This window comes from Lepisosteus platostomus, chromosome 11, assembly GCF_059453375.1.
Source record: "Lepisosteus platostomus isolate fLepPlt1 chromosome 11, fLepPlt1.hap1, whole genome shotgun sequence".
In the NCBI taxonomy this organism is placed as follows: Eukaryota; Metazoa; Chordata; class Actinopteri; order Semionotiformes; family Lepisosteidae; genus Lepisosteus; species Lepisosteus platostomus.
In genome coordinates this window covers 2,413,575-2,438,782 of record NC_142621.1, presented here as the reverse complement: position 1 = coordinate 2,438,782, position 25,208 = coordinate 2,413,575, and the positions used below count along the sequence as shown (strand labels likewise).

The window sequence follows — 25,208 nt, the reverse complement described above, 5'->3', positions numbered from 1 at the left end:
AGATGGGGACCTGCCACCTGTGGCTAATAGGTAAAAAAAAAAAACAGTTCCTACTATATGTGTTATTTTTAAAAAGAGCATAGACCAGTTTGACTTGTCTCCATGAAACAGATTTTTTGAGTGATAAAGAAAGGCTGTGTGTAGCAGCTCACACTTGACGTCAAATACGGTGCATCACTCAGTAACCACAGAGCAGCAGGGGGAGCCAGAGGGGCTCACAGCGATCTTTAAAACCTTTAAAACAAAAACTAATCAATGCTGCGTTTGTCCTCATTTGTCCTCATCCCACTACATCAGTTTAAATATCTCCCAGCACTGCGCACATGCACTTTATTTTTAAAACCCAGGAGCAAATTCATCCTTTCTTCATAATCCCACCTTGTAAGGAGTTACAACGGAGATCAAGCAGCAAAAAAAAAAACAGAAACGGAAGCATATGTGCTCCCTGAGGAAGGGTCTTCCGCTTGCCAGCTCTAAAGCAGAACCAGCGCTCAGACCTGCACGCGGCCACACGTGCGGAGTTCCCCATCCCCCCAGGAGCCGGCTCCCTCCCTGCAGGAATCCTCAGGGGGTGGCACTCGCTACCTGCGCCTGCTGCTCCGTTCTCCTCCTTCCTTCTGCAGGCCCGGTCCTCGAGCTCCGGCGGCGTCCAGCTCCTGCGGCCGCTCTCCGAGGCTGGGGACCACAGCCCGGGGCCAGGAGGCACTGTGGACAGGCCGCCCCCCGGCTCGGGGCCCTGCTCCGGCCTCTCCGGCCCGCTCGGCGGCGCCTCGTCCTCCTCCCGCGCGCCGCCCCCCGGAGGGTCCTTCTCCGCGGCCGAGCCCATCAGGATCTGCAGGTCTGCAAAGGGGGCGGAGAAGAGTCCACCACTAGGAAACTTCCTTTCGGGAGACTGGCACAGCCAGGCTGGCAGCGTGATGCTTTCTGCACTGCGACAGGCTTCAAGCAGATTCAGCCAGAGGTAAATAAGAAAGATTACAAATAGGAGCACTCAGAATCCCCTAAACATTTCTCTCCAAATGGCTGACTGAAGAAATCATCCATTACCCGGCCAAAGAATCTGGAAGGAAGCAAAACAAGCGTCTCTTGTCTTCCCACTGACCCGGGGAAGACTCTCAGGAACCCAACTCTACCTGTGAAGGTGGCCGGGACGAAGGTGAGGAAGATCTGCTGGGAGCTGACATGCTTTGCGTAGCATTTCCACTGCGGTATCGGGGTCTCGTTTTCCACATGGAGGGGCTCCTCGTCTGCCAGCTCTGCATTGCCCAGACTCTGTAACCATCCCAAACACACAGCAGCTAGAACCACGAACCATGAAACTTGTGTTGAACAGCGCTACAACCCTACACATGGCACACAAACCCATGACTCACTGCATTTAGATGCAAGCAGCAGGGTTATAGCTACAGTGGAAATACTGACTATTCTTCACAGGTATTTAATGTCATGTGAACAGGGCATTCAGCATGCGTCTGGTGGTGTCCCGTACAGCGGTGGTGCAAATATGGAACCTGTCTCTAGTCCTTTTAATTAGGTTTCTGCTAGAAAACTAAATCAAATGGACACCATGTCAAGTACACCCATTTATGAAAGTTTTGTGCACTCTTTACCATCAGTATCCAGTACACACTCAGCTTGGAAACCTAGCATTTGATATTTAATTTATTTTTTAAGCACAGTCAGTACAAAAACAGCGCGACCTCACTTACTTGCTTCAAAGGCTCATAGGAGACTGACAGTTTCGCCGTTTTTTGGACAACTTACAAAATAAAGAGCGCGCATGAAATAGGAGGACATCCGCGGGGACGAGTGGACTGACAGATCAGCAGGCCGCAGAGGGCTTGAGTAACGGGGCAGAGCTCAGCAGGGAGAGGGACGGCAGTGAGGCTCACCTGCAGAGTGCTGGTGGAGCCCGTCACCTCCTTGCTGCTCCCAACGGTGTGGAAAGACATAGTGGTGTCCTGCCGCTCCAGAGGCCTCTCCGCCTTCAAGCAGTCCTCTAGAGGAAAAAAAAAGAAAGACGGTTTGCAAAAACGACGCAGGGAAGTCCCTTGCTTCCTTCCTTTAACTGCCAGGGAAGCCTTCAGGGAGCAGAACGATGATGATGATGTTGATGACAAACTTTAATTTACATAGCACCTTTAAAAGCAGCTTCTCAAGGCACCTTACAGCAAAGTAAAAAAAAACATCAACCTCAAAAACAATGACAACGCCGGTGCTGGATGATCGCGATTTTGCCACTGGAATTGCCGCTGCGGCTGGCTTAAAACAACACCACCAAGAATCCTCCAAAGCTCTTTTATTTTCTTTAATAAAGTTGTTTAAGTGTCCATACCGCAGATACTGCCTGGTCATATAACGCTCATTGCACACACGGTCTTTTCCAGTCTCAAACTGTCACCAAATGAACGGAACATTTCTAGAATGAGTGCGGCTTTAGTTCGGTCTTTTTTTTTTTTTGAACGTCCGTGAAATCCGATTTCTTTTTTAAACGTTTTGAGGGAAGGTTTGCGAGAACCTGTAAATCACGACAAACGTATTAACTGGACGGTGAGATGTATTAAGAGATGACTGTATCCAAGCGGCAGTGTGGGCTCTGGACTACTCACTGGAAGGCTGTGGACTGAAAACCTAGGTGTGGGCACTGCTGTTGTACCCTTAACCAAATCATCATTATAATATCCTTTTCTTTGGTCTACCTCACACAGTTTCAGTCTCAGGCTCTGGGCACTGTGCTGTACTGCTGACGGAAATTAATAACACTTCCTGCAGTCCTCCTACAGCTCCAACATGCCTGACAACACTGCATACTAATAAATGTCAACACCACAAATCAAAACTGCAAAGATTTGGGATTAAAGCTTCTTGACACATGATTTTTTTCCCCCTAGAGAGCTGTTGAAAAAAGTACAATCACTCTCTATTAATTCACTATGAATAATTTGACTGCGAAGTTGTAAGGGCAGAAAATACATTTGGAGCTTTTGAATTTTTCTTTTTAATCCTGCAAGAACACAGTGATAATGGATTAGGACGCCTGAGGAAATGCTACTTCCTTACCAACACAAAAATAAAACGTTCCAAAACTTCACTGAATCAAAGGCTTGCGGTCCATACCTTTCATCACAGGCAGAGTAAAGAGGGGGGCGTGGCCATCGCGGTCCCTTTGCAGGATGTGCTGCACAAAGGTCATGTGGTCAGAGTCAGCCAATGGGATCTCGCGGTCACTGAGGTCCTGCTGCAGGCACCCATGAAACAGGTCAAGCAGAGTCTCATTGGGCAAAGAAGGCTCCGTCTGGAAGGGCTCCTCTTCCTCCGCTGCACGGCACGAAGAAAACGTATTCCGGCAAAGAAAAACAGAACATGCAGTATCCAGCTGGGTATCCAGGGTCCGCGGCTTACGTTGAAAACCATTTCTTTTCCTGCAGAACAGGTTTACCTCTGCCGAGCGTTAGGAAAAAGATCTCAATCTGCTGGCACTTCGGAAGGAGCTCCATCAGGCTGAACTGGAAGGGGACGGTGTGGATACAGTCGCTGCTGCTGATGACATCGGCTGCTTTAAAACATCAACACAGGCCATTAGCGCAAAGGCTGGCAAAGACCCTCACAGCATGGGAGCAACAATCTGTAAAGAAAGAAGGCGTGTGACTCCTGTTCTCCTACAACTAGTGGATTTAAATTCCACTGCTTTTTCAAGCTCCAACAATAAAATACAATTAAAAACCATCTCCAGGCTGAACATTTTTGAAAATGCATCCAAGTTCTGTCTTAAAAGCATGCAACTGATTCTCTCTCATTTAATAAACGGTGCTGGTCACTGCTCACCCCCGGGACCCTTGCCTCCACAGAGCGGGTAGATGTAATCCTTATTCTGGCACAGCTGGATCAGGTACTCGAAGGTCAGCATGGTGGACATGCACATCAGGTCTCGCGGGAAAACCTGCACAGACACACACCGAAGCCAGAAGAAAAAGCTGTCGATCGCGACGTGGCGCACCTCACTCCTAGAGTCTCCGCAGAACGAGGTGGCACTGCCGGTGCCTGTCGCTCATTTTGCAGGTAATTCAGTCTCCCAGAGTGGCACAGCACCGACACGCCGCGGTATCAAAGTGGGCTGTCAGGGCAGCAGAGGCCGGGAGAATGAGTGAACGCGTGGGACTTACAGCGTGAGGAATCTCCTGGTAGGTCAAGCCCAGGAAGTGCTTGTGGTTCGGTGTGGGGCTGCAGGCGGTGCCGCTCTGCGGTTCGATCCAGCATTCTGTCACCAGGTTGAGCTCGGTGTCCAGGTCGATAGCCTCCACCTCTGTGTCATTGTCGTCGTCGGTGGAGAAACTGAAGCAGAAAACGAGAACCCGTGGAGTGCAGCATTTAAGGAGCACAGGGTGAATGGGGAGACAGCGTAGCTGGAGACACAGAACAAGTTGCCACGCCCCTGAAACAATGCAACACAGCCGAGAGCCGAGAGAGCCATCCAGATAAGAGGCTGGCCTGTGAAAATCAATCCAGCCATTTTCTCACCTGTCCAACACGGGGACATGGGGGACCCGGAGCCTATCCCGGCAAGCCACGGGCACAAAACAGGACACACCCTGGATGGGACACCCATCAGAGGACACAAACGGACAAACACGCGCACACTCACACTGGGGACAATTTTTTCCACCTCGTCAAAAGGAACATTCGGCAGCCATTTCAAACCCCACTGTGTATCTACACAAAAACAATAATTAAAATTTGGCAGCTCTTTCCATCAGGAGACCCTAATGGGAACAGAGGGAATAATTCCGACTGGAAACATTCCAGGCAGACAGATCGGCGGCTCCACTCAATCTGCTCTACTTAAGTTATCGTGGAGAATCAACTGAGCAGAGCCATAGAAGAATAAAATCAATCAGACACTAAGCTGCTATTCAGTGGCTTGATCTAACTCACAGGGGTGAAGCAATTATAATGTATATACGGCTACATTAATTTACAGAGTGAAAACTTAAAAAGAAGGGATTTAGCAACCCAGCCTTACCCCTAAACGTTTGCATTTCTATCAACCCGTCTTTCAGGAGAAAAGGCATTTGCTCCAGCAATCTCTGCAGCGAGCGGCAGAGTTCCTACCTGTCCTTAGTAGAAGTGGAGTGGGGAGGGAACAGGATGTACTGAACAATGCAGGTGTGGGTCTCTCTGTCGTTGGCCGCTGACATGTTCTGCAGATGGAAGAAGTGACAGAACAACTTGTTCAGGCATCCCCTCAAGGCCAAGAGCTTTCCATTGCAGGAGACAGACAGGCCGGCCTGATCTGAATAAAGCCATTAGGCACTTCAGCTTCACAGCCTTCTGTTAGACTGCGTGAAGATAATTGTGGAGAATACATTTTTTTTAAAGATGCAGAAGCCTCAAGCCTTCTGATCTAGATATCTGTACAAGGGGGAAAAAAATGCTAACAAAGAAATAAAGGCCAGAGCTTAAGCCTACTGATCTGATAACAGGGAAACTCCTCTAATCAAGATCTGTAAGTGATGATGCTAGAAGCTGGAGTTTATCAGAAGCTTCTCCTATCGCAACAAATTTCAACCCAAAGCCGGCTAGTAGTCTTGGTAAAGTTCTCTCCATGCTGCGCTGAAGTAAGTGCATGTCGATATGAAGAGCTGGCTTCTCTGCCACAATGCATCCTGTCTTATGATCTAACCACTCCTTCGCACGTCTGGAGTTTGTACTGTTTGCTCCTGCAGGGAACAATAGCTCACCTTCATCGGCAGTTCTGTTACCATGTTCACAATTCCTTCCCCGCTGGCTGCAAAATGAAACCCTTCTGACAGGCGGATTCTAGACACATACAAAGAGTAGAGCACAGAGGCGTCTTTTATTCTTGGAACATTACTCAGGAAAGGTGTGCTATTTTAAGATGTCATTTGTGTGATGTGTATAAGGAGTGATTTTCAGCTAGTACATCCCCACAAGCAAGCAGCAAGGCTGTGAACAGTTGTGAAAAAAAGTCCAGAGAAAAGCAACCAGGTCTATTCCCAAACTTAAAGGAATCTACAGAAACAGGTTAAAAGAACTGAATCTTTCTTGAGTCTTGAATAAAGGAGACCTAATAAAAGTATTCAAAACCCTCAAAATAAATCCAGTGAACTTCTTCAAAGCCAACAGTGACACACAAACCAGAGGACACAAGTGGAAACTACAGGAAGCACTTCTAAATATATGAAAAGGAAGCACTTATTTACACAAAGTGCTAGGAGATACCCCATCATGTTGTGGAAGCTGATATCCCAGCTTCATGCACTCTCTTCCACCCTTCACCCTTGCACACTCAACCACTGTTATAAAAGATCTTTTTCACTTTATTAGTTGCTTGAAACCCCCGTAACTGAAGTCTTGCACTTTATTTAGTGCTCTTAATCATAAGGGCTAGGTAAAGGCTAAGAGCAACAGAGCATTCAGGACAAAACAGTCGAGCCTGAGAACATGCCTGCTCTACTGAACGAGTTTTGATGACACCTGAGAACTCGCTTTGTTAAAGCTGAGTCAGCATCACCGCTGGTGGAAACACAATAATCAATGAGAAGGAAACCAGACAAACGCTCAAAAGATAAAAGACAGAGAAAAGCCGTCTTGAGCAGACTATCGCCATTGTCAGCAAGCCCCGCACGCAACAGCTGCCCCAGACGCACAGCGCAGCTTCCTTTCAACAGCAGGCCCAGTCGTAACCATTAAAGCCACATCAAAGGAGAAGCGCCAATACATCAACATTAACGGTCAGCACTTTGTGAAATGCAGCTCCTCCACAGCCTCTGTGGTGTTCTGCAAGAGCGATGGGAGGCAAGAGGCAATTAATAAAGCTTATAGGTCTCACAAGACTCCGGGCCAGGAAAAAAAACTGACCATGTCAGGTTCTTATCTCTGCATGTGCATTCGGCACAGTGTGAGCCGCTGCACGGGTTACCGTTCTGTGATCCAGTAAATGAGCACTTGCCAGCTGCCACACGCTGAAACAAAAAGCTTCTACCCCTTCCCTTCTCTGTCAGGTCTAACAGCGAATGCTTGTTATCCGAGTAAGCTGTAAACCGCACGTGTACCCCCTCTTTTCGTTCTGCGGCTTTTCTGAAATCCCGATTTATTCTTTTAATTTTGCTGTTCTCTTTTATTTACACCTCAAGGACTAAAGTCTGCTGCGGCTTCAGTAAAACCTGATCTGAACTTGAACTTGAACTTTATTGCCGTATGTAACCGGTACTGGTACAACGGAATTCTTACTGACAGAAAGTCTCTCGATTGTAAAACAAGTGTAAAAAACAAGACAAAGTGCAAACAGTGCATCAAGACAATGTACAAACAAACAATAGACAATGTGCAAGTAAACATGTAGACAGTTTGAATGTAAACAATACAGACGTGTAAACAATGACTGGAGATGTGCAATAGATAAGAAATCATAAAGAGGTAGATGGTGATGGTGATGGTGTAGGTGTGGTCCGAGGGGGATGGCTAAATGTGTTCGCCATTTGCATGTTTCTCCTGAAGCTGTAGCTCCGGCGTGCCAGCGGCTTACTCTGTGAGCATGGAGAGGATCTGGGCCACCGCGGGCAGGGGGACGGGGGGCCCCAGGCCGGTCTGCACCGCCCACACCCAGCGCTGGTGGAAGAAGTACCGCGACAGGGAGGCCAGGGTGGAGGACGCGGTGCGGCTGGCCGCCATGGTGAGGGGGGCCGTCAACGTGGGCGTCTGGGCAAAATTCTCCATGTTCAGGATGAACGGGGTCCGATAGTCGGAGGGCAGCTTCTCATACCTGGACAGGTCAAACGCAGTCACGACACATCGAGGGCTGGTTTCCGAGTAAAAGTGGAGGGCAGGTGAGCTCCAGCTGGGATCAAAGTCTTTGCACATCCTGTCTCGATTGCCTAACTTTGGGGGGTCTGGAACCATGTGGACTGGAATTAAACAGCTGGTAGCTGGGTCACGAGTCATGCAAGCAGGGCAACAGGGACAGAAAATTAACACATACGAAGTACCTGATATAACCCTGATCCTATCTGACTTCATTTGGTCGCACAGCAAGCTGGTGCCACAACCTGTGATTAAATCACAACTCCTGTTGCTTACAACAGGGATCAGCTAGCGCTGTCCGCATAAGCCAGCACAGGAGTAATAGGGTGGCAGAAGGTGCCTGGGAGAGTCTAGTTGGAATTTCTGGAACTGCGTGGTACGTGAGAGCGGGCGAGCGGACCACATGGCGAGATCGCGAGGGTTCATTCGCGACGGCTCCTGCGTCACGCTTGACGTGAGCAGACAGTTATAACCTGGCCGGGGAGCGAGATTCCCCCCCCCCCCGGGGGCTGGTTACCTGATGAGGAGCTTCTCCAGAGGTTTGTTGAGCACCACCACGCAGGGCCGGTCAGACAGCGTCGGCTGGGCCGGAGGAAGAGGGGGAGATTTGGACGGGGAGGCGTTCCCTAGGATCTTCCTCTTCACCTTGGGCGTCGCTTCCTTGTTCTGCACCCGGTGTGGGAACCGCAGCTGCAGGATCTGCCCTCGGAGCTCATCCACAATCTGCACACGAGACAGGGAAGTCCATACAGCGTGAAGGCATCGCAAACGCATCCGGCACCTAGTGCCACGTGTCTACAGATACAACCATACTGTCAACGTGAGAACATTCAACACAAAGGTGATAAAAATGTGTTTTTCATTCTTCCGGGTAACTGAAAAGGACTGCGGAGTCCCTCGCAGAATCATACACATTGGCCCCCCCATATTCCACACAGTCGTAAAGCCTCCTACCTTGTTTCTGGCATGAGCGAGGGTCCCTATGGGAAAGCCCAGCCTGAGAACCATGCAGGGCGCCTTGGAGATCAGGCGCATCAGGTAGAAGGAGGAAGGGGGCTGATCTGTAGCACTGAGGAAAGAACACACTGGTCTGAAATGGGCTATCAGCCGTGTCTGTCTAAAACCGGTGGCGCTCATGCTCAATACCACAATATTCTCAATTGTGTAGCACTCAGATCTGCACCCCAGCAAAGGAGAGGAAACAGACGACCTGCTGAAAATCTCGAATCCGTTTACAAGATACAAGATCATTTCCTCGGGTGCATTTATTTTTAAAGCTGAAGCTGCCGGTCCAGTTTATGCTATATTGACACACACACATAGAAACACAACTCTACTGTGTTGGCCTAGACTCAAATACATCGTTCAGCACAGTTTTGGATGATGTTGTACCAGTATGGGATGATTTTGCGACGACGAGACATGAGCGCACGATGGTCACAAGCTCTGCTTAGCAGTCCTTTTCCCATTTACAGAAACCTACTCTGCTTCAATTGCAATAAAATGAACATAGACAAATCCCATTCAGACCTGTTGGTCTGCAGCCATAACACTTCACCTTCTCAAATCACGACCTAAATACAGATATCAGGGCACAGTAAACACAAAACACCCCGTGCAGGTGTTAAAACGAGAGCTTATTTTATACCTATTACTTGCTCCTGTACAGATTTTAAGCTGCACTCCCAAACTTTGTAAATGTCTAGCTAGAAACAGAACCTATTACTTGTTCCTTTGCAGACTACGCTTGCTGACGCAGCTCCCCACCTGAACTACTTTCTCTGGAGACGTCAAACGCTTGCAGTCTAGTACACCACAGCCGCTGGGCGTTTACCTGTATATGAGTTTGATGTAGGAATAGCCCTCCACCAGCACGAAGCTGCTCCAGTCCCGGAGGAGGGAGGTGAGGGCGGTGTGGGAGATACGACACTGGATGGTGCTGAACCGCCCATTGTTGCCTGGGGTGTGCAGGTGCTTGGGAACAGGGCTGCAACAACAACTGTATTTACGACTCGACATCAGGAGGAGTGTGTCTCGTTGTGCCGACGGAAGCGGCTCCTTACTGGACTGACAATTAAAAAGTCTCTTGGAAGAGTGGGCCAAAAGTCATGATTTGGCAGCAAAAGGGATCTCTGGGCCAGAATCGCGAGTCACAGAAACACGTAATCCAATAACTGCTTCGGATTACTGCAACAGTCTGGCTGCTTTCTACAGCGGTCTAGCAGTTAATGTTATTAAAGGCATTACATATACTTTTTTACACTGGGAGGAAAAGGCCTAGTAGTAACGAGGGGAGTACAGAAGAACGAGAACTGTTTCTTATTTACTGCCAATGACCTCTTCAACAGTCATACATACATCAAAAGGACAAAAGAACTTCTTCAGATCTTCCCAGGTCTGATCCCAGGGTTTTCCCCCAGCAAAGTGGTTTAATTATCCACCTTCCTTATATATTATTTCTACCTACTGCCTACTGGCTGAGGCTCTGCAGCAAACACAGCTGAGCTCGGCCCATGATTAAGGCCCCAGTCCAGCCGAGCTACAGTGAGGTGAGAACACAGGTGCTGCCGACGGCCTCTTACGTGTCGTGCTCCAGGATGATGGCAATGCGATGCATGTGGAGCCACCTTTGCCAGAAGTTGGCATCCATGGAAAGGATGGGCTTCCAGTAGGACGAGAACTGGGATTGACTGGAGTCCTTGGACCCGCTGTGCTGAAGGGACAGCACCTGTGGGGAGGCAAGAGCACGACTCTCACCACGCACTTTCAGACCAGCAAACAGAGCAGGACGTGCAAACTGGGACAGCCGAGACAAGGGTTTTGCTTTACGGGACGAACAGGAATTTAAACACCTAGACTCTAATGCATGTGCAAAGACTACAGTTGCAGAGGTTGCCGCAACTACAACAACCAAAAACAAAACCATAACCGTGAGGCTTGACACGCAAAGCACAAAACATTTATTTTACCACCAATGTTAAGGTTAAAAATTTAAGACTTTAGAATGTGCCATCACCGAGGCCTAGTGCCTTGTTTCTAGAGTTTCACAGACTAACTATGAGTTCTACAGGCCTTTACAACACCGAGAACCCTTGTGCAATTCCTCTACAAATAATTGCAAATGAAAACAGCCCGTGGAAGCAGTGCGGGACATACTGGGGTGGTAGATCCTGGAGGAATGTAGAAAAGAGGGACCCCATTTTTAGTGCTCTCTGGGATTGTGTAGTGCTCTGGGATGGAATTAAAGGACTGCAAGTGCACCAGCATCTGATCCGTCTGATTAATGCTGTGGGGGAACAAAATTGAACAGATCTTATTGTTTTTATCCTTAATCATTTAATATGTATATATAAAACCCCTGAAAAATATTTTTTCTTCGCACTAACACTGCCTTCACTGCAGTGGCACCCAAGGAGACGTGAGAAAGTTGGCTACTGTGGCACATGTTCATGACACGCTCACGTCAACGCTGTGAAACATGCAGTAGCCCATCCGCTCTACGCTGGCACCAGCGGTATATTTTCACTTAGCCAAACAAAAACAAAAAAACATACCCAACCAGCGTGAAAGTGTTGATGTTGTTTTTTTCTATTAAGACAAACTCTTAAGTGCAATCCATTGCATTGCAAAACATTGCATTGCATTTTCCCCAATAAACTTTTGCGGCAGAAAAGGAACTATCATCAAACCCCACACCCCAGGTGGCAAACCACTTTCCTAAAATTTCTCCGACGTCCCTCCCATCCTCTGGTGTCCCACCCCTTTCCTGGCGTCCAACCCCTTTGCTGGCGCCCCGCCCCCTCGCAGGAGTCCCGCCCCCTCTCTGGCGGCCCAGTGAGAACACAGCGCCGCAGCAGGGCCACGCCTCCTGACCTCTGCAGCGTGGTCCAGAAGCGACGGATGACGGACGTGCGGTAGGGGCTGGCGATGGGCTTCCTCATGGTGCAGCTGATGTCGTGCAGGATGTCGTAGCTCCCCTCCATGGTCACCTCCACCCACGTGGTGCGCTTCCCCGGGTCCAGTGGCCACGACGCCACGGCCAGGTACTCAATCCGCATGTTGTGCTTCCACAGGAGAACCAGCTTCACCTCTAACTGTGTGCCTCCTATGGGAGAAAAACAGCTGGGTTTATAACAGCAGTTGTGCTAGTCAACATTCCAACTTGCTTTTTAAATAGTCCAAAGGCACTGCAGTTCCACTGTTACAGGACTATGTTTCTATCAACATGATGGTCTTAGGAACCCTTCTGTATACTGGACTCAGAAGCTACATATTCAAAGCATGTTTCGTCAGAAACACCTCCATATCTGTTCCTAACGGCAGAGTCAAGGCACTCCATCGTGACGCCATTTAATTTCCTCTTAATTTTAAAGATATCGACTTCTCCCACCGTAACTGAAAATAATGGCACTGGACAGCACGCCGAGCAAGGCTCAGTGCCAGAACCCCATGGATTGAGGAACACATGCACACAAGGCGGCCAACACCATTGTTCCGGTTGAGAAAGAGGCTATTTGTAACCCTTCGGCACTATTGGTCACAGCCAGAGCAACAAAGGCGAAGTGTGGTTTCACTTCCTCGTCAAGACACCTGCAGTGCAATCGGGTCTGTGAGAGTCTCACAGAAGAGCGCCGGCTGGCGGGGGGGGAGCCGGCTCGGTCATTACCTTTGGTGAGGTTGATCTCTCGGATGCTGTAGCCCTCCCTCAGCCTCACCGACACCACGCTCACCAGGTGGGCGTGGATCTCCTTCTCGGTGTGCTTCTTCCGGCGCATGGCCAGGGCGGGGTTCCCACTGGCCGACACCAGGTGCTCGTTGAACAGCTTGTGCTGGGAGGCTGAGTCACACCAAGACGGGGCGTCACTCACACAGACCCTGAATTCAGTCGTCACTGCGACAGGCCTAGTCACTCATCTTGACTTCTCAGGTGCCTGAGAGAACTTCTTGCGTGCACTCATGTTTTTAAAGGAATCTCTTAGCACCCCAAAACATCCTCAGAAAATATGGCATGTGAGAGAACGTTCACGAGGAGTAACATAACCTACTGAGACAATGCATTTAGAAATGTATATTGAAGGCTCGGGCAGGTTTTGTCATCCTTCCCAAGCTTTCATTGAGAACTCCACCTATACTTCTACTAGACATGTTTTATTCAGTATCCATTTAGCACAACTAGAAGAGCACTGGCGAGGTCAGATGTGCTGCAGCAGTAGAAGGAAACGAAAGTGTCAAATGTAATTGCAGAAATGTGCACTGTGCACTAAAGATAGTGCTTCCTCTTTTGGGTATTTTTAAATCAAAGACATGAGATTCAGTATTTTCACAAGATATGTGGTGCTGGTGTACTGGCATTAGTTTCAGTCCTGCGTGTCTACTTTGAGCCCAATCACAGTTACACATCGTGTGACAACAGAGGCAAGAGGCAAGACAAGTGAAGCAACACAAATGATCACCATTCTGCCTGTGCAAGAGCACAATTTTCAGAATACTACGATCTCAAGCAGTGAAACAGCATTGCTCACGCTCTGTGCTTTTATAAGGGACAGTAGCGGTGCGGCGCATGAAGCTACGCCCAGCTCGGGTCAGAGTCGGACCTGTGCCCACGCTCACCGTACGCACCACAATAGTACTCCGGGTTCATGGACTCTCCGGTTTTCAGAAAGGAGTAGGTGAGGAAGGCTTTGTGATAGGTGTTCATGTCTTGACTGAAGACATCCAGCTCGGGACAGGAGGACAAGTACGACCCGAAGGTGGCCAGAGAGATGAACTTCATGAGCTCCACGTTGGGGACGTAGCCAAAGCTACAGTCATAGGAGTAGGCCCCTCCAACCTGTCGTGGTGGTGAACAAACAGAGCATGAAGCCCAGCAGAAAGACTCCTCACCTCGTTCGCGTTTCTCAGGAGACAAATGACACTTTTGAAGCTCCTTCTATAGCCCCTTTATATTTCATTCCTCCTTGTCTTCTAGACGTTGGACAAAAAGAAAACCTCTCTCATTAGCTTCTAAGATGAGAATCTTATCCCCCCCTAAAGCATTTTAATTTAAAACGGGTAGAGTTTAATTCCAAAGTTTCGGCTACTGCGACGCAGCCCGTAGCGCGGCCTTCAATTCTGCTTCTTCCTTTGCATTCTGACGCAGCTTCCTGCTCTCACCTCTTGATTTAAAACACCCATGAAATTTTAATTGCAACAGCCCAAGGCTTCAAAATCCTGCTAGTGGAAATGACTGAAATAACCACACCCACGGTAATAAATATCTACCGTAAAATTACCGCCAACGATTTCAAACGTTCTCGCGCACTTTTAAGGATTTGGTAACTCTGAAGCCGTCTTGGCAACACCGCTGGGCTTTATCATACAATCAGACATGTTACTGAGTCGCCGACAGCTGCCTTCCCCACCTGAACAAAGGAGCAAGCGATTGTGCCGCTGCGCAGCTGGTTGAGAAGAGTCTCACACACAGCAACATCAGGAACACTGGTGACTCCATCGGTGATGATTATTATTCCTGTGGGAGGAGTAAAGAGAAACTCACGCTACACCCGCTGACCTTCACTCCTCAACATAAGAGGGTCAAAGGGCAAAGGGCAAGTAACACTTATGACAAACCTTATCAGTAATGCACGGTTAAATTAACTGTGCCCTTTAAGCCTCACCTGATAAATCTCAACCAGTGTGCCTCTTCAGCCATTCGTTATTTTGGGGGTTAATTACGTTCTTAATAAATCTCTAAAGACACACAACATTTTCTGAAACGAGCAGGGCACATTGTTGAAACCTCAGAGAAAAAAAAAAACACTATTCTTTTTAATTAACTCTTAAAATGACGGAGCTTCCTGAATGTCCCGCAACAAGAAGGACATTGCGGAAGGTGTGGAACAGGAAAGGGGATCACCTGCACTGGAGTTGGGGGGCAGGAGCTGGAGGGCTAATATTCCCTGACGGACCATGCTGACCAGCCCCACGTCGGCAGTCACCATGGAAACGCCCAGCTTCCTGTGGGGCTGGTCTTCCATCATGTCATTCAAGACCCCAGAGGACAAAACCACCCCATCGGACTAAAAAAAAACAAAAAAAAACACAAGATTAAATAGCATAAGAGACTTTTAACAAAAGATTTCGTTAGCAGCAGTGGTACTGGGAAGGGAGATATCCAAGGAAAACCAGGTTGCTAGTGTAGGTGGTGTTGGTGTATCAGTAGGTGACACTAGTTCTGTCGAACCACCTTATTTCGTAATGTTCCTGCTTTAGGCAAGTTTTCAGAAATTGGAGAAATGCTCAAACTGGGCCCTCCGTGGGCGTGCTCTTCAGGCCAAGCTAGGGTTATGGTTGGGGAAAACTGTTACAGTTTGACTTCTTTCATCACTGTGGTGGAGATTTAAATGATGAAATTATCCATGAAGTCTTCTAACTGCTTCATCCAATGCAGGGTTAAGAAAATAAAATGAGCTATTATTCGCCCAGGATTTTTCTGGCTGGGGGAATCTGGAACAAGCTACCTACCCATGTTGCTGAGGGTGATACCCTGCCCTCTCCCACGATATGGCTGGATGAGATCCTCACAACACTTTACTAGTGGAAACCGAATGGGACGGATGGACAGAATGGCCTCCCGCCGTTCGTAACCATTCTAACGTTCCGATGGTTTGGAAGGTCGGGATTGAAGTCACTCACCTGCCCCCTCGCTTGTTGGTGCTGCTGTTGGAGGACCTCCGCAATGTTATTCTCCACAGCCCGCAGCTGCTGGTAAACCTGCTGTAGGAACTGGTCCGAGTCGGCCCGGTCCAGCTGGCAGCCCTGCACGAGTACCTACGGCGAAGGGGAAGAGCATCCTTAGCCGAGAAGGCTTGGAAAACACATCTGAACAGGCACGGCACAATGGCACCATGTGGCTTTTATTATAAACACTTAAGAATCAAGTCAAAACAGCTGGCTGCGTCACTGTTTTCCTCCTGAATGCCTGATCAATACCTTGCATCTTCTTTCCTAATGTCTACACCTGTCAGTCACGCCTGTTTGAGTGTATATTACCAAGGCTCCCTGCCACAGACAGCTCCGTTATCAAACACTTCTCTTCACAAGAGACTAAGGTGTCAGAGATGACCTGGTGAGACTTGAGTCCAATGATGGAGGAGTAGGCCAGGATGGTGATGAAGATCTCTGGCTGGAACACCAGATCAGTTCCCGGGACTTTGAAGGGTCTTGCGAGTCCGGCCAGACACCTAGTGAGAGCGTGGAACACCTCGTCGAAAATCATCTCGCCCGTGCAGTCGTCCTGCCAAACGACACGCAACACGCCGATCAATCAGGCAATCGAGTCGGCCGTGTTGTGGTGTGAAAGCGCAACTTCCCCGGAGCCCACCGAGATCCCAAAAGCGAAAGACCCTCAGCACACGGCCAAGGCCACAAGACAAATAACTTGACGAGCATGAAGCCACCAGGCGTTCGATCAGAGAACAAAGAAAAACAACTAAATATACAAAGTATTACTGTCAAAAACTGAGCAATTTTTTTCTATGTCTAAAGTAAAGAACCCGACATGATTTCCAAGAAGTTCAGATTTCGTGTGGCAGAAAGACAAGCCCAGACAAAGAACCAGTCAAGTCGAATTGCCAGAGCTGTCCTTACACCATGAGCTTCTCTGTATTTGATCAGTCAGTGACTGGTGTCCAGGCCAGGATACAGCTCCGCCCTGTGACCTGTATGTGCATGGTAAGGCGCTGGCTCACATGAGCCTCTTGGGATTCACCATCCTACCCTTGAAGACCCACAAACCTACCGGATTTTGCTCCAGAACAGATCCCAGTGAGACAACTACACTCTTAATCGACTTAACAGGATTGATTTGAGCTGTTGGACTGTGTTCAGCTCTAAAACATTTGCAAGTTCCCCCCCCCCCGCCCCCCCAAAGTCCTCCACATCTCCCAGAATTCATTTTACTTTAGTGATTACCGCAGATGCGGTGGGTTAACTTCCGGATCTAGGAGAGTCTAGCTTCATTTTTTTTCTTCAGGACAGTATTACCATTTTCTCTTATACATGTTTAAGAGTGTCATTTAATTATTGCATTTCATGAGTAAAATAAATTCCCAATTTTCGAGAGGAAAAAAAAACAGAAACGTTCCAACCAAGCAGCCAGTTAGGTTGATTAATTAGTTAAGTAATTAAGCTGGGTTGGAATGAAAACCAGGAGGTGTGGGGGTGTCCAGAACCAGGACTGTGGATCCCAGCTCTACAGGATGAAACAGCTGTGGATGAGAGACAGACAGAAGTCTGTTTAGGGGCTCTTCTGCATTCCCAAGTTGCAAGCGCTTTGCCACTAGGTGGGAGTAAAAGCCAACGGCCCAGGAGTAAGGAAACTGAATTTCTCCAGGAAGGTGACCGAGCACAGGCGACGGAGGACACTCTTACCACGATCCCCGTGGACGGGCTCAGGTCCAGCTCGATGATGAAGCGGTACCGCCGGGCCAGGAAGGTGACCCGGGTGGACGGCACCAGTAGGTATGGCACAGTGGATGGAGGGTCACCAGTCTGCCAGCCCTTTGGTAGGATGCTCAGGACATCCAGCTCATTCTCCGAGCTTAACTGGTGCACAGAAAACCAGCGGGACTTCAGTTACTGGGCACAACAGCAAGGACTGAACTTGTTCCCCGCAAGCACGCAGCGTAGGTCCAAGCACGTCAGTCCACCCCTTAATTCCAGACCGCTCCTTCCCGAGGCGACAGGAGTCCAGCCCCCGGTACGCCACAGCAAGCACACATCACCAGCACAACTCTAGAGCCGAACCGGTCGGCTTCGAGAGGATACAACGTTTAAAAGCGAAACATGCGGGCAGGGGCGTGAGCGGGCCCACTCACCAGCTCGGCCCCCGGGTCGGGCTGGACCACCTGGTTGAGTCGGCTCAGGAACCAGGCAAGCCGCACGTTTCGGGAGATGCGGTGCTCCTCCTTCATGAGCAAGTACACCTGGCCGGCCTCCTCCACCTGGCGAAGGAACAGGGAGCTCAGAGCGTCGCTCACCGGCCCGGGTCGTTTCACCCATCAGGGCGCCGCAGGGGGCGGCCGGCCGGCAGCGTCTGCACCGCGCGCCCTGGCAGCGCCTCCTCTCGAAACCCCCCAAAGAAGAGCGAGAGGCGTCTGCACCTGCCACACCCTGAAAGTCAACACTGGCTGGGAAAATGCTTGCAGCCACGATTTTGAAACCACGAACAAGATCGCAGCCTGCAGTCGTAAAGAATAACATTCCCAGGAGGGACTCCGCTGCTATCAAGACCCCGGCTGCATTTTCTTTTTTATGGACCACACTGACCACAACAGGATCTCAAACGGGCTCGCAGGCAGGCTGGCCAGCAAGGTGAAGTGGTTCTGAATATAGCTCCATGACACACGGTTGCCTTGGCGATGAAGGGTTCTGGTAAAGGGCATGACTGGGCAACGTCACGGCTCTTATGGCCTGGAGTGATGAAGTAAATTGTCGTTTTTTTGTTGATTCACAGCTACATGTGGGTAGGTGGCAGAAAGAGTACTGGGTGCCATGCTGGCATGAATTCCATCAACAGTATGGTGGTCTCATCCGTGGGAGACATCCTGTTACAATTTAAACCCGTCAACACTACGCACACTGGTTAGGGAGAATACACATTGCTACATACTGTGCATTTGCCAACACTATCCCCGTCAGTGCATTAGCATGGCTGCTTCTGAAAACCTTCTCGTCTGACAGAAAGCACTACCGACAGCTTGCAAACCACGGACGTGCTTTATGGTATCTAGTGGTTATGATATTCACTGTAACAAGGAAATACGCGATGTCAAGGAGGCTAAGGACACTTAAGAAATGTGAATCGGCGAAGGAGTGAAACACCTGCTACAGCAATCCCAATTATTACCTGAAAAAACTACAATTACAAGCTGCAAGCTGCAAGCTTAACACCTCGGGGCTAGTCGTGTGTCGTTAGACTAAAACAAAAACGTTCAGTTATCAGTCATGCTCCTACGAAACACAAAAAGCCAATCGATGCACAGAAACTCGAACAGCTTTGCTAGTCGCTAGTTATAGCAGTACCACCAGCACCCCAGCCTGACACACCCGTTACGGTGAAATTACGCATCTTCCACAAAATGCACGGAGCTTTGAGTCATTTAAGACATTGCCTCTTAGCCAGTCCTTCTACAGCCATAGTAACACGCCCAGCTTCCCTCATGCGTTTATTTTACTTATCATCCTATTGCGAACTGGTCTGATCTTCTTTCTGCGGACACCCCGATAACGTGGGGACAGTGTCTACTCGCCTCGGTGTCCTGTTCCTCTGCCATGCCGGGTCTCGCATCCCCAGGGGTGTCAGCGTGGAGCTGTGGCGGCGAAGACTCCTTGTTTATTTCGCTACAATTTTCTGTTTATTTGGTACAGGCTGCACCGCGACCCGGAACTGCTTTCCGCTCTGACCCTGCAACGGGATTAAACAAAACCCATCCGTAAATATTTAAAACAGCTCATCTGTTGTCGAATTGTTGCAGAACTCTGTGGTGTTTGTTTTAAAAAAAGAGGGCATTACGAGCATTTACCAGCAGAATATCTGCCAGACAAAAGATGCGCCACTGGCTGCTTAATATTTATTAGTATCTTCTGGTCACGATCAAACTTTTGAATTTTCTTGCTTCAGGTAAAATGTTAGATTCCTAAAAACGAACTGTCACAGAACAACCGTTTTCATAGATGCTAAAATAAAGAGTCGTTGAAAGTAATAAACTGACTCCCGGTGACACATGACTATTCTAAGTGTGTGGCAAGTCTTTCCGAGGTCCTCCACATATCCCAGAATTCCCTTCGCCTCTTTTGAATGACCATAGACACGGGAGGATAACTTCCGGATCTCAGTTTGTTCAGTTTCGGTTTTTATTTTGGATAAACAATACGATGCAGGTGAGTACTAGCCAGCTGGTTTTATTTATTTTTTAAATCATATTGGAGTAGATTAACGTGTTGGGTAACCAAACTGTGTGCATTTTGAAATCGAAATGCTGTCTTATGGTCAGATTGGGATATGCTAACCAGTCGGTTCTAGGTTCATTCTAGTATGTAACCGCTGTTCTTGAACAAGACGAATTCTTAAAGTTAAGAAAAAAATATTAACTCGTAAAAACAACAAAAACGCAGACAGCAGCTTCGTATTTCGTTACCTTAGGTAGTTCTGAGCTCATATTAAGTTCTCAGCGTTTTCGACTAGAGCCTCCCAACAAAGTCTGTGCTCAAGTGTAGCTAAAGTCACCATTTCGATAATATAGCCATCCGAAAAATGACTCGGGGAATCTTACGAGCTTTGTTTCACCGGGTGGTGTTTTCTCCCCATCCGTGTGCAGCAGCGGGAAGAGAAACAGTTGGAGGCGTCTATCGACGCCTTGATAACTCGAGTGGCCCACCTGAAAAACTCCCTGCACAGCTTCATCTTCAAGCTGGAGAACGAGTACGAAAGACTGGCATGGTGAGGGCTGGGTGCTTGCAGGTGTTTTCCCACTTTCCCGAGAAAGGAAACTTGAAAACATTTTTTTTATTATTATTCTAGATCTTTTGCTTAATATCGTCTAGAATAACTCTCGCAAGACCGAGAAATCTTGTGAAGGGTACTGTAACACAATGTCAGACAGACTAATGTGTGGCTGATGAGCTTTGTAATCTTTGTCTTTAACTGTTAGTTGGATCGTTAATGATAATTGATTTTAAACTTGTAGACAACACCAGAGAATAGTAGTTGCATACTTCTTTGGGTAATGTTTGTACTTTTGGTTCGCCAGATTCCAAGACTTACATTTCTAAGGTCTTCCATAACCACTTTCTTCAGGATATTGCAGTTAGGTCTAATTAAATAAAATATAGACATGTAAGTAGTAACTATTTTTAATGAGGTATTTATTATTGTTGGATGAGGAGAGAAGGAGCAGATGTGACCCAGGGCCAGGCCCACTACACGAACAGTAGTATTGTGACTGTCAGAGCTGGTCATTTTTAGACAAGTTTTAGGTAATTAAGTACAGTTGATATTAATTTTTATTGTTGGGTTGTAGTTTTAATTCCTTGCTTTTTACTCCCAGATCTTTGATAGAAGCACCATAATTAATATTGTATGTTGTTCTTTGTTTTTTAGGCCTTCAGTGCTGGATAACTTTGCCCTCTTGTCTGGCCAGCTTAACACCATCAATAAGCTGTTGAAAAATGAGAAGACACCTGTCCTGCGCAGCCAGGTCATCATCCCTCTACTTCTGTCTCCAGACCGGGACGAAGAGCTGGCTGTGAGTCGCAGTTCAGTTCGCTCCTTTGCCATGGCTTTTCTCTTCTCAGAACGTGCCTCGCTTTGCGCCGCTGTTGTCAGCGAAGCGCACAAAGCAAGGAGACGATCACCAACATGTCATTTAAAACCCTGATTTCTTCTCGACGGCCTGCTCAAAGCCAGCCCACTGTCAATTTTACCGTTGCCCCTAGAAACTGACGGAGCAGCGCGTGCCCGTGTTCAGCCATGAGATTGTTCCGGACCACCTGCGCACCAAGCCAGACCCGGAGGTTGAGGAGCAGGAGAAGCAGCTGAACACTGAGGCGGTCCGCATCGGCCCCGAGTTGGCACAGGTGAGTGTCTGAATGCCTCAGGTGCCCACCCTCTAGGGCAGGCTCTGCCGGTGAGCTCCAGGTGTCCTATGGGTGTTCTACCACCGTCGGACTGTTCAAGAACCTTGATGTCTTATTGAGCATGCAGGGCGATGACGGCTCTTCTTCTCTAATAATCGTGAACAGGTGTTGTTCTGATGAGAGTAAAAAAAACAAACGTCTGACAATCTCCGCGTGCCCTCCGTTTGAAGCCTGGCTTTCCCATCTTGTGCAGAAACAGATACAGACGCTGAACAAGCTGTGCTCGAACCTGCTGGAGAAGCTCAACAACCCTCGGGAGGACCGCGAGTCCGAGAGCGCAGGTATCTCGCCAAACTGTTGTCTGCTCCAGAACCCGCAGGAGGCTTTGAATGGAGCAGCCTGTAAAAATAAAAACACTTTGTGAGTCACGGCGTCGTTTCTTTGCAGCTTTGCGGCAGAACAAGCAGACGTTCAACCCCACGGACACAACGGCCCTGGTAGCGGCCGTGGGGTTCGGGAAGGGGCTGGCGAAATGCAGACCCCCTGGGTCCGGGGGCCTGGTCCCCCCGGGGCAGCCTGGGACCGGAGCCATGCTTCAGGGAGGGCCGACCCTGCAGCAGGTCACCATGCCTGGCACTTCCAACCCACAAGCGGCTATCGGCGGCCCCGTTCCCCAGCAGCAGCAGGGCCAGCCAGGTAAGAGCCTCACCTGCCACCTGCAGGACAGGTGCGATGGGCAGGAGTCACGCAGGTCGCAGCATGGTGCACAGAAAGAGTGGAACGAATATGACGTGATGAAAACAGTCATCCTGAATGATACTGACCTGAGCTTAACCATCTCCTGCAGTCAGCAGTGTCCCAAGTGCATCCGCAGCCCTTTTGTGCGTATGGAGCAGCTTCTTTCATGGAACGTGACTGTCTCCCTGTTATAAAGATTTTCTCTCCATTATAGATCCTTAAATAAAAATCGGAATGAGAAGTCACGAGGGCTGAGAGGCCTCTTCTCCCCTGTAGCTTGCTTCTGTTTTTTTTTTAATTCCCGTGAGCTAAGGGTGTGAATGGCAGTAACTGATCTGACTAGTATTGCTTTTAGTCTGTCAGATAAAAGTGGATTAGCTGTAACTGCGGTATTGTGAATTTCAGAGGGACTGCTTATGGGGGGAAAAAAAGCTGAGCTCCACCTAATGTAACATTTTTATTTATTTTTCCGTTATGTTCTTTCCTTTCCTTTTCTTCCCTTTTATTTGCACGATATTTTTAGTAAGTCATGCTGCATTTGTACTTTGAGAGCTTAAAACATACTAAATGAAATCATTTAGCAGCCTGTTTTTTTTATACGTTTCCAATGACTTCGTATTGAAAATATTTATCCAGCTGAGATGGGTAACAGTATCTCCACGGTGATGTTAGTTTTCAGTCTGCAGTGTGTTACATGACTCATTACAGAGCTAGATTCCGCTGGTACGCACGACATACATGTTTTGACTAAGCAGAGTGTTGAAACCTCTTGTTTCGTTGCTACAGGGAAAATGCCAAGCAACATAAAGACAAACATAAAGTCGGCTTCGATGCACCCTTACAATCGCTGAACCCCAGGATTTCCAGCAGGATCTGAGAATCTGAGACTGGCTGATCCTGGCCAGGCGCTACATGAGAACAGCAAGAGCCTTGTTATTCTTTCAGCGCAGAGACTCCCGTCGCTGTCCAGTATGTCCAGTACTCTACTGGCACAGAACTTTTTGCCATTTATACATGCATGAGTATCGAGGATACATGAGTATTTCCTTGACTTCAGCATGGACAGCTCCGCTCAGACTCTACAGCTGTTTTGTATCTTCACAGGCCATCTATATGCGTAAATTACAATAATGCTGGTTTGAATTTTTGTAATGTATTTTGGGAAAAAACTATCACTAGATATAGATGAAAAAAAACCTTTAGTTGGAATTATTGTGGATTTCAATTACACAGACCTCTGTTCTTCCTTTTGTTATTATTAATTAAATGTTTAAATGGATCTAGTTTCCATGCTTTTTTTTAAATAGTCCGTCTAGTCTCTTCACTTCTTTTATTTTCTTAATGCTTAGGTTGGGTTGGATCTAAATGGTCAGCACTGTGGTTAAAACACAGGAAAACTGAAGTTGTCTGAAGTCACTTAGCATCCACATAGCATTACTTTGAGATCATTTTATTGGGTGGCACAATATTGTGATCTCTGAAGGCTTACGTAAAATATATTTTGTTTTATAATATTGGGAGAGTGTGGCAGATCTTCCCCAAAAGTGGTAGATTAATGAAGACTTTAAATGAGGTTTCTCGGCCTTTGATTGCAGGATTTCAGCTATCTGTTCTACCACGTTACAGGGGGAAAAAAAGTTACATTTCACGTTTATTACACATGTTCTGTTTCTTGCTGTCATACGTGTTTTCAGTAAGTCACTTTTTGTTTTCATTTGTGCGGTATAAAGGAGTTTCTCCATCGCACTGTAGTGTTGTCCTCTTTAAAATATTTCGTTCATCTTTATATTTCTGGACTGTGGGCTTTTGGATTAGCCTGTGAGACAATTTGAATGTACTGCCTCTTTGCGAATGAAAAATCTTCACGTTTTTGTCCTCGGCTGCAGCACATGCCTTCATTGTAATGCAAAGGCCCCTGCGTTCATTTCCATTTGTACACCCTCATGGAGAGGTTTGTGGGACAGCACCCACCACGCTCTATGCTCAAGAGAATTGCATTTCAAATAGCATGTAAAAATGAATTCATGTAAAAAAAACATTTTAAAAATAGCGTTGCAAATGGGTGTAGCTAAAGGAAGTGTACCCTCTTGTGGCGACAGTGCATTACTGCTGTTTCCAATGCTATCAATGGTGACGGTATCAATGCTGTCCTCTTGTGGATGAAGTGTGTACTGCCCAGCAAATCCTTATCGCAGGGTAGTCATTGGTTAGATGAGGCTTTGTTTTTAAATAAAACTTTTATATTAATCTGGCTTCACACGCACGCATCCGGATAAGAGTTATGCTGGATATCGAACATGCTGGGCCACAGATTTTATATATCCATAAATCATGCTTTATTGCAGTGCTGTGGAGGTGTTCCTAAGTGGGCCTGGACTCTGCAACATGACCTTGTGGTTCTTTTCCATCATCAAGTCAATCCATCAGCCTTTTTTTATTTGCTGTAGTGTCCTTTTGCAAGATTTCCCGATTCATTTGGTTGAAACGTATAGATTTATTTTTTCCTGCTTCCCGTCTGAAGCCTGTGTTCAGGGGCGGGATGGGTGGATAACGGCACTTTTCACAGCCCCATTCGCTCCTCATTCTGGCGCTCTCCTGTTTCTGCAGGGGACATCGGTGAAAGCCGCCGTGCCGCCATATATTAACCACCTCTCGTTGGCTGTTGTTAAGAGGGTTGGACAATGCAGACAGTCTCCCCGCACACACTTCGGCAGCAGTGGTAATTAAATGGGGGAGTTTTATGACAGCTGGAAGGCCAGATGCCTTTGGAAACATTGATTGCGCTTGTTTAACATACCAGTTATTGAAAGTCATTTTGTTCTATTTACATGCAGGCAGGAGATTTAAAGCTGCGCTGGCAACTGTCCAGCCTCGAGGCTCTACACGGCCCGGCTCTTCCATTTATTTTTCCACACGGATACGATAGCTTAATAATCGCCGTATTCTTGTTTTTATTTTTAAAAATACTAGGAAACTGTAGAATAGTGGACGTTCAAGTGGGACGCTGCTTCGGAATGTGTTGGCTGCAAAGC

At 47.9% G+C, this 25,208-nt stretch overlaps 2 protein-coding genes across 16 annotated transcripts in view; one reads left to right on the top strand and one right to left on the bottom strand.

The window, feature by feature from the left end:
- Positions 1 to 19,575, bottom strand: part of szt2 (SZT2 subunit of KICSTOR complex) — an 81,271-nt gene extending 61,696 nt beyond the window's left edge. For 11 of the 14 annotated variants that reach the window (XM_088597838.1, XM_088597834.1, XM_088597832.1 and 8 more), the window contains exons 1-25: positions 19,113 to 19,283; positions 17,679 to 17,804; positions 17,233 to 17,406; positions 15,926 to 16,096; positions 15,496 to 15,630; positions 14,717 to 14,879; positions 14,223 to 14,329; positions 13,441 to 13,651; positions 12,488 to 12,658; positions 11,695 to 11,926; positions 10,978 to 11,107; positions 10,404 to 10,549; positions 9,656 to 9,808; positions 8,776 to 8,890; positions 8,339 to 8,544; positions 7,547 to 7,783; positions 5,739 to 5,817; positions 5,110 to 5,198; positions 4,164 to 4,332; positions 3,826 to 3,940; positions 3,440 to 3,556; positions 3,118 to 3,318; positions 1,893 to 1,999; positions 1,134 to 1,272; positions 586 to 840 (exon numbers count right to left, since the gene is read on the bottom strand). In XM_088597838.1, the coding sequence (XP_088453964.1) occupies positions 586 to 840; positions 1,134 to 1,272; positions 1,893 to 1,999; positions 3,118 to 3,318; positions 3,440 to 3,556; positions 3,826 to 3,940; positions 4,164 to 4,332; positions 5,110 to 5,198; positions 5,739 to 5,817; positions 7,547 to 7,783; positions 8,339 to 8,544; positions 8,776 to 8,890; positions 9,656 to 9,808; positions 10,404 to 10,549; positions 10,978 to 11,107; positions 11,695 to 11,926; positions 12,488 to 12,658; positions 13,441 to 13,651; positions 14,223 to 14,329; positions 14,717 to 14,879; positions 15,496 to 15,630; positions 15,926 to 16,096; positions 17,233 to 17,406; positions 17,679 to 17,804; positions 19,113 to 19,136 (3,772 nt within the window). In that variant the 5' untranslated portion in view covers positions 19,137 to 19,283. Of the gene's footprint in view, positions 1 to 585; positions 841 to 1,133; positions 1,273 to 1,892; positions 2,000 to 3,117; positions 3,319 to 3,439; positions 3,557 to 3,825; positions 3,941 to 4,163; positions 4,333 to 5,109; positions 5,199 to 5,738; positions 5,818 to 7,546; positions 7,784 to 8,338; positions 8,545 to 8,775; positions 8,891 to 9,655; positions 9,809 to 10,403; positions 10,550 to 10,977; positions 11,108 to 11,694; positions 11,927 to 12,487; positions 12,659 to 13,440; positions 13,652 to 14,222; positions 14,330 to 14,716; positions 14,880 to 15,495; positions 15,631 to 15,925; positions 16,097 to 17,232; positions 17,407 to 17,678; positions 17,805 to 19,112; positions 19,284 to 19,385 lie in introns of those variants that run through there. The other 3 variants (XM_088597833.1, XM_088597841.1, XM_088597831.1) reach the window with 2 other exon arrangements.
- A 23-nt stretch (positions 19,576 to 19,598) lies between these two features.
- Positions 19,599 to 23,455, top strand: med8 (mediator complex subunit 8). 2 transcript variants are annotated; one of them, XM_088597852.1, is made up of 7 exons: positions 19,599 to 19,743; positions 20,181 to 20,302; positions 20,963 to 21,107; positions 21,298 to 21,438; positions 21,692 to 21,779; positions 21,886 to 22,134; positions 22,963 to 23,455. In XM_088597852.1, exons 1-7 carry the CDS (start codon positions 19,738 to 19,740, stop codon positions 23,025 to 23,027), a joined length of 816 nt encoding a protein of 271 aa, XP_088453978.1. In that variant the 5' UTR covers positions 19,599 to 19,737; the 3' UTR covers positions 23,028 to 23,455. The 2 variants fall into 2 exon arrangements, with proteins under 2 accessions (XP_088453978.1, XP_088453979.1); XM_088597853.1 differs by lacking the exon at positions 19,599 to 19,743 and adding an exon at positions 20,613 to 20,698.
- The last annotated feature ends 1,753 nt before the right edge of the window (positions 23,456 to 25,208 follow it).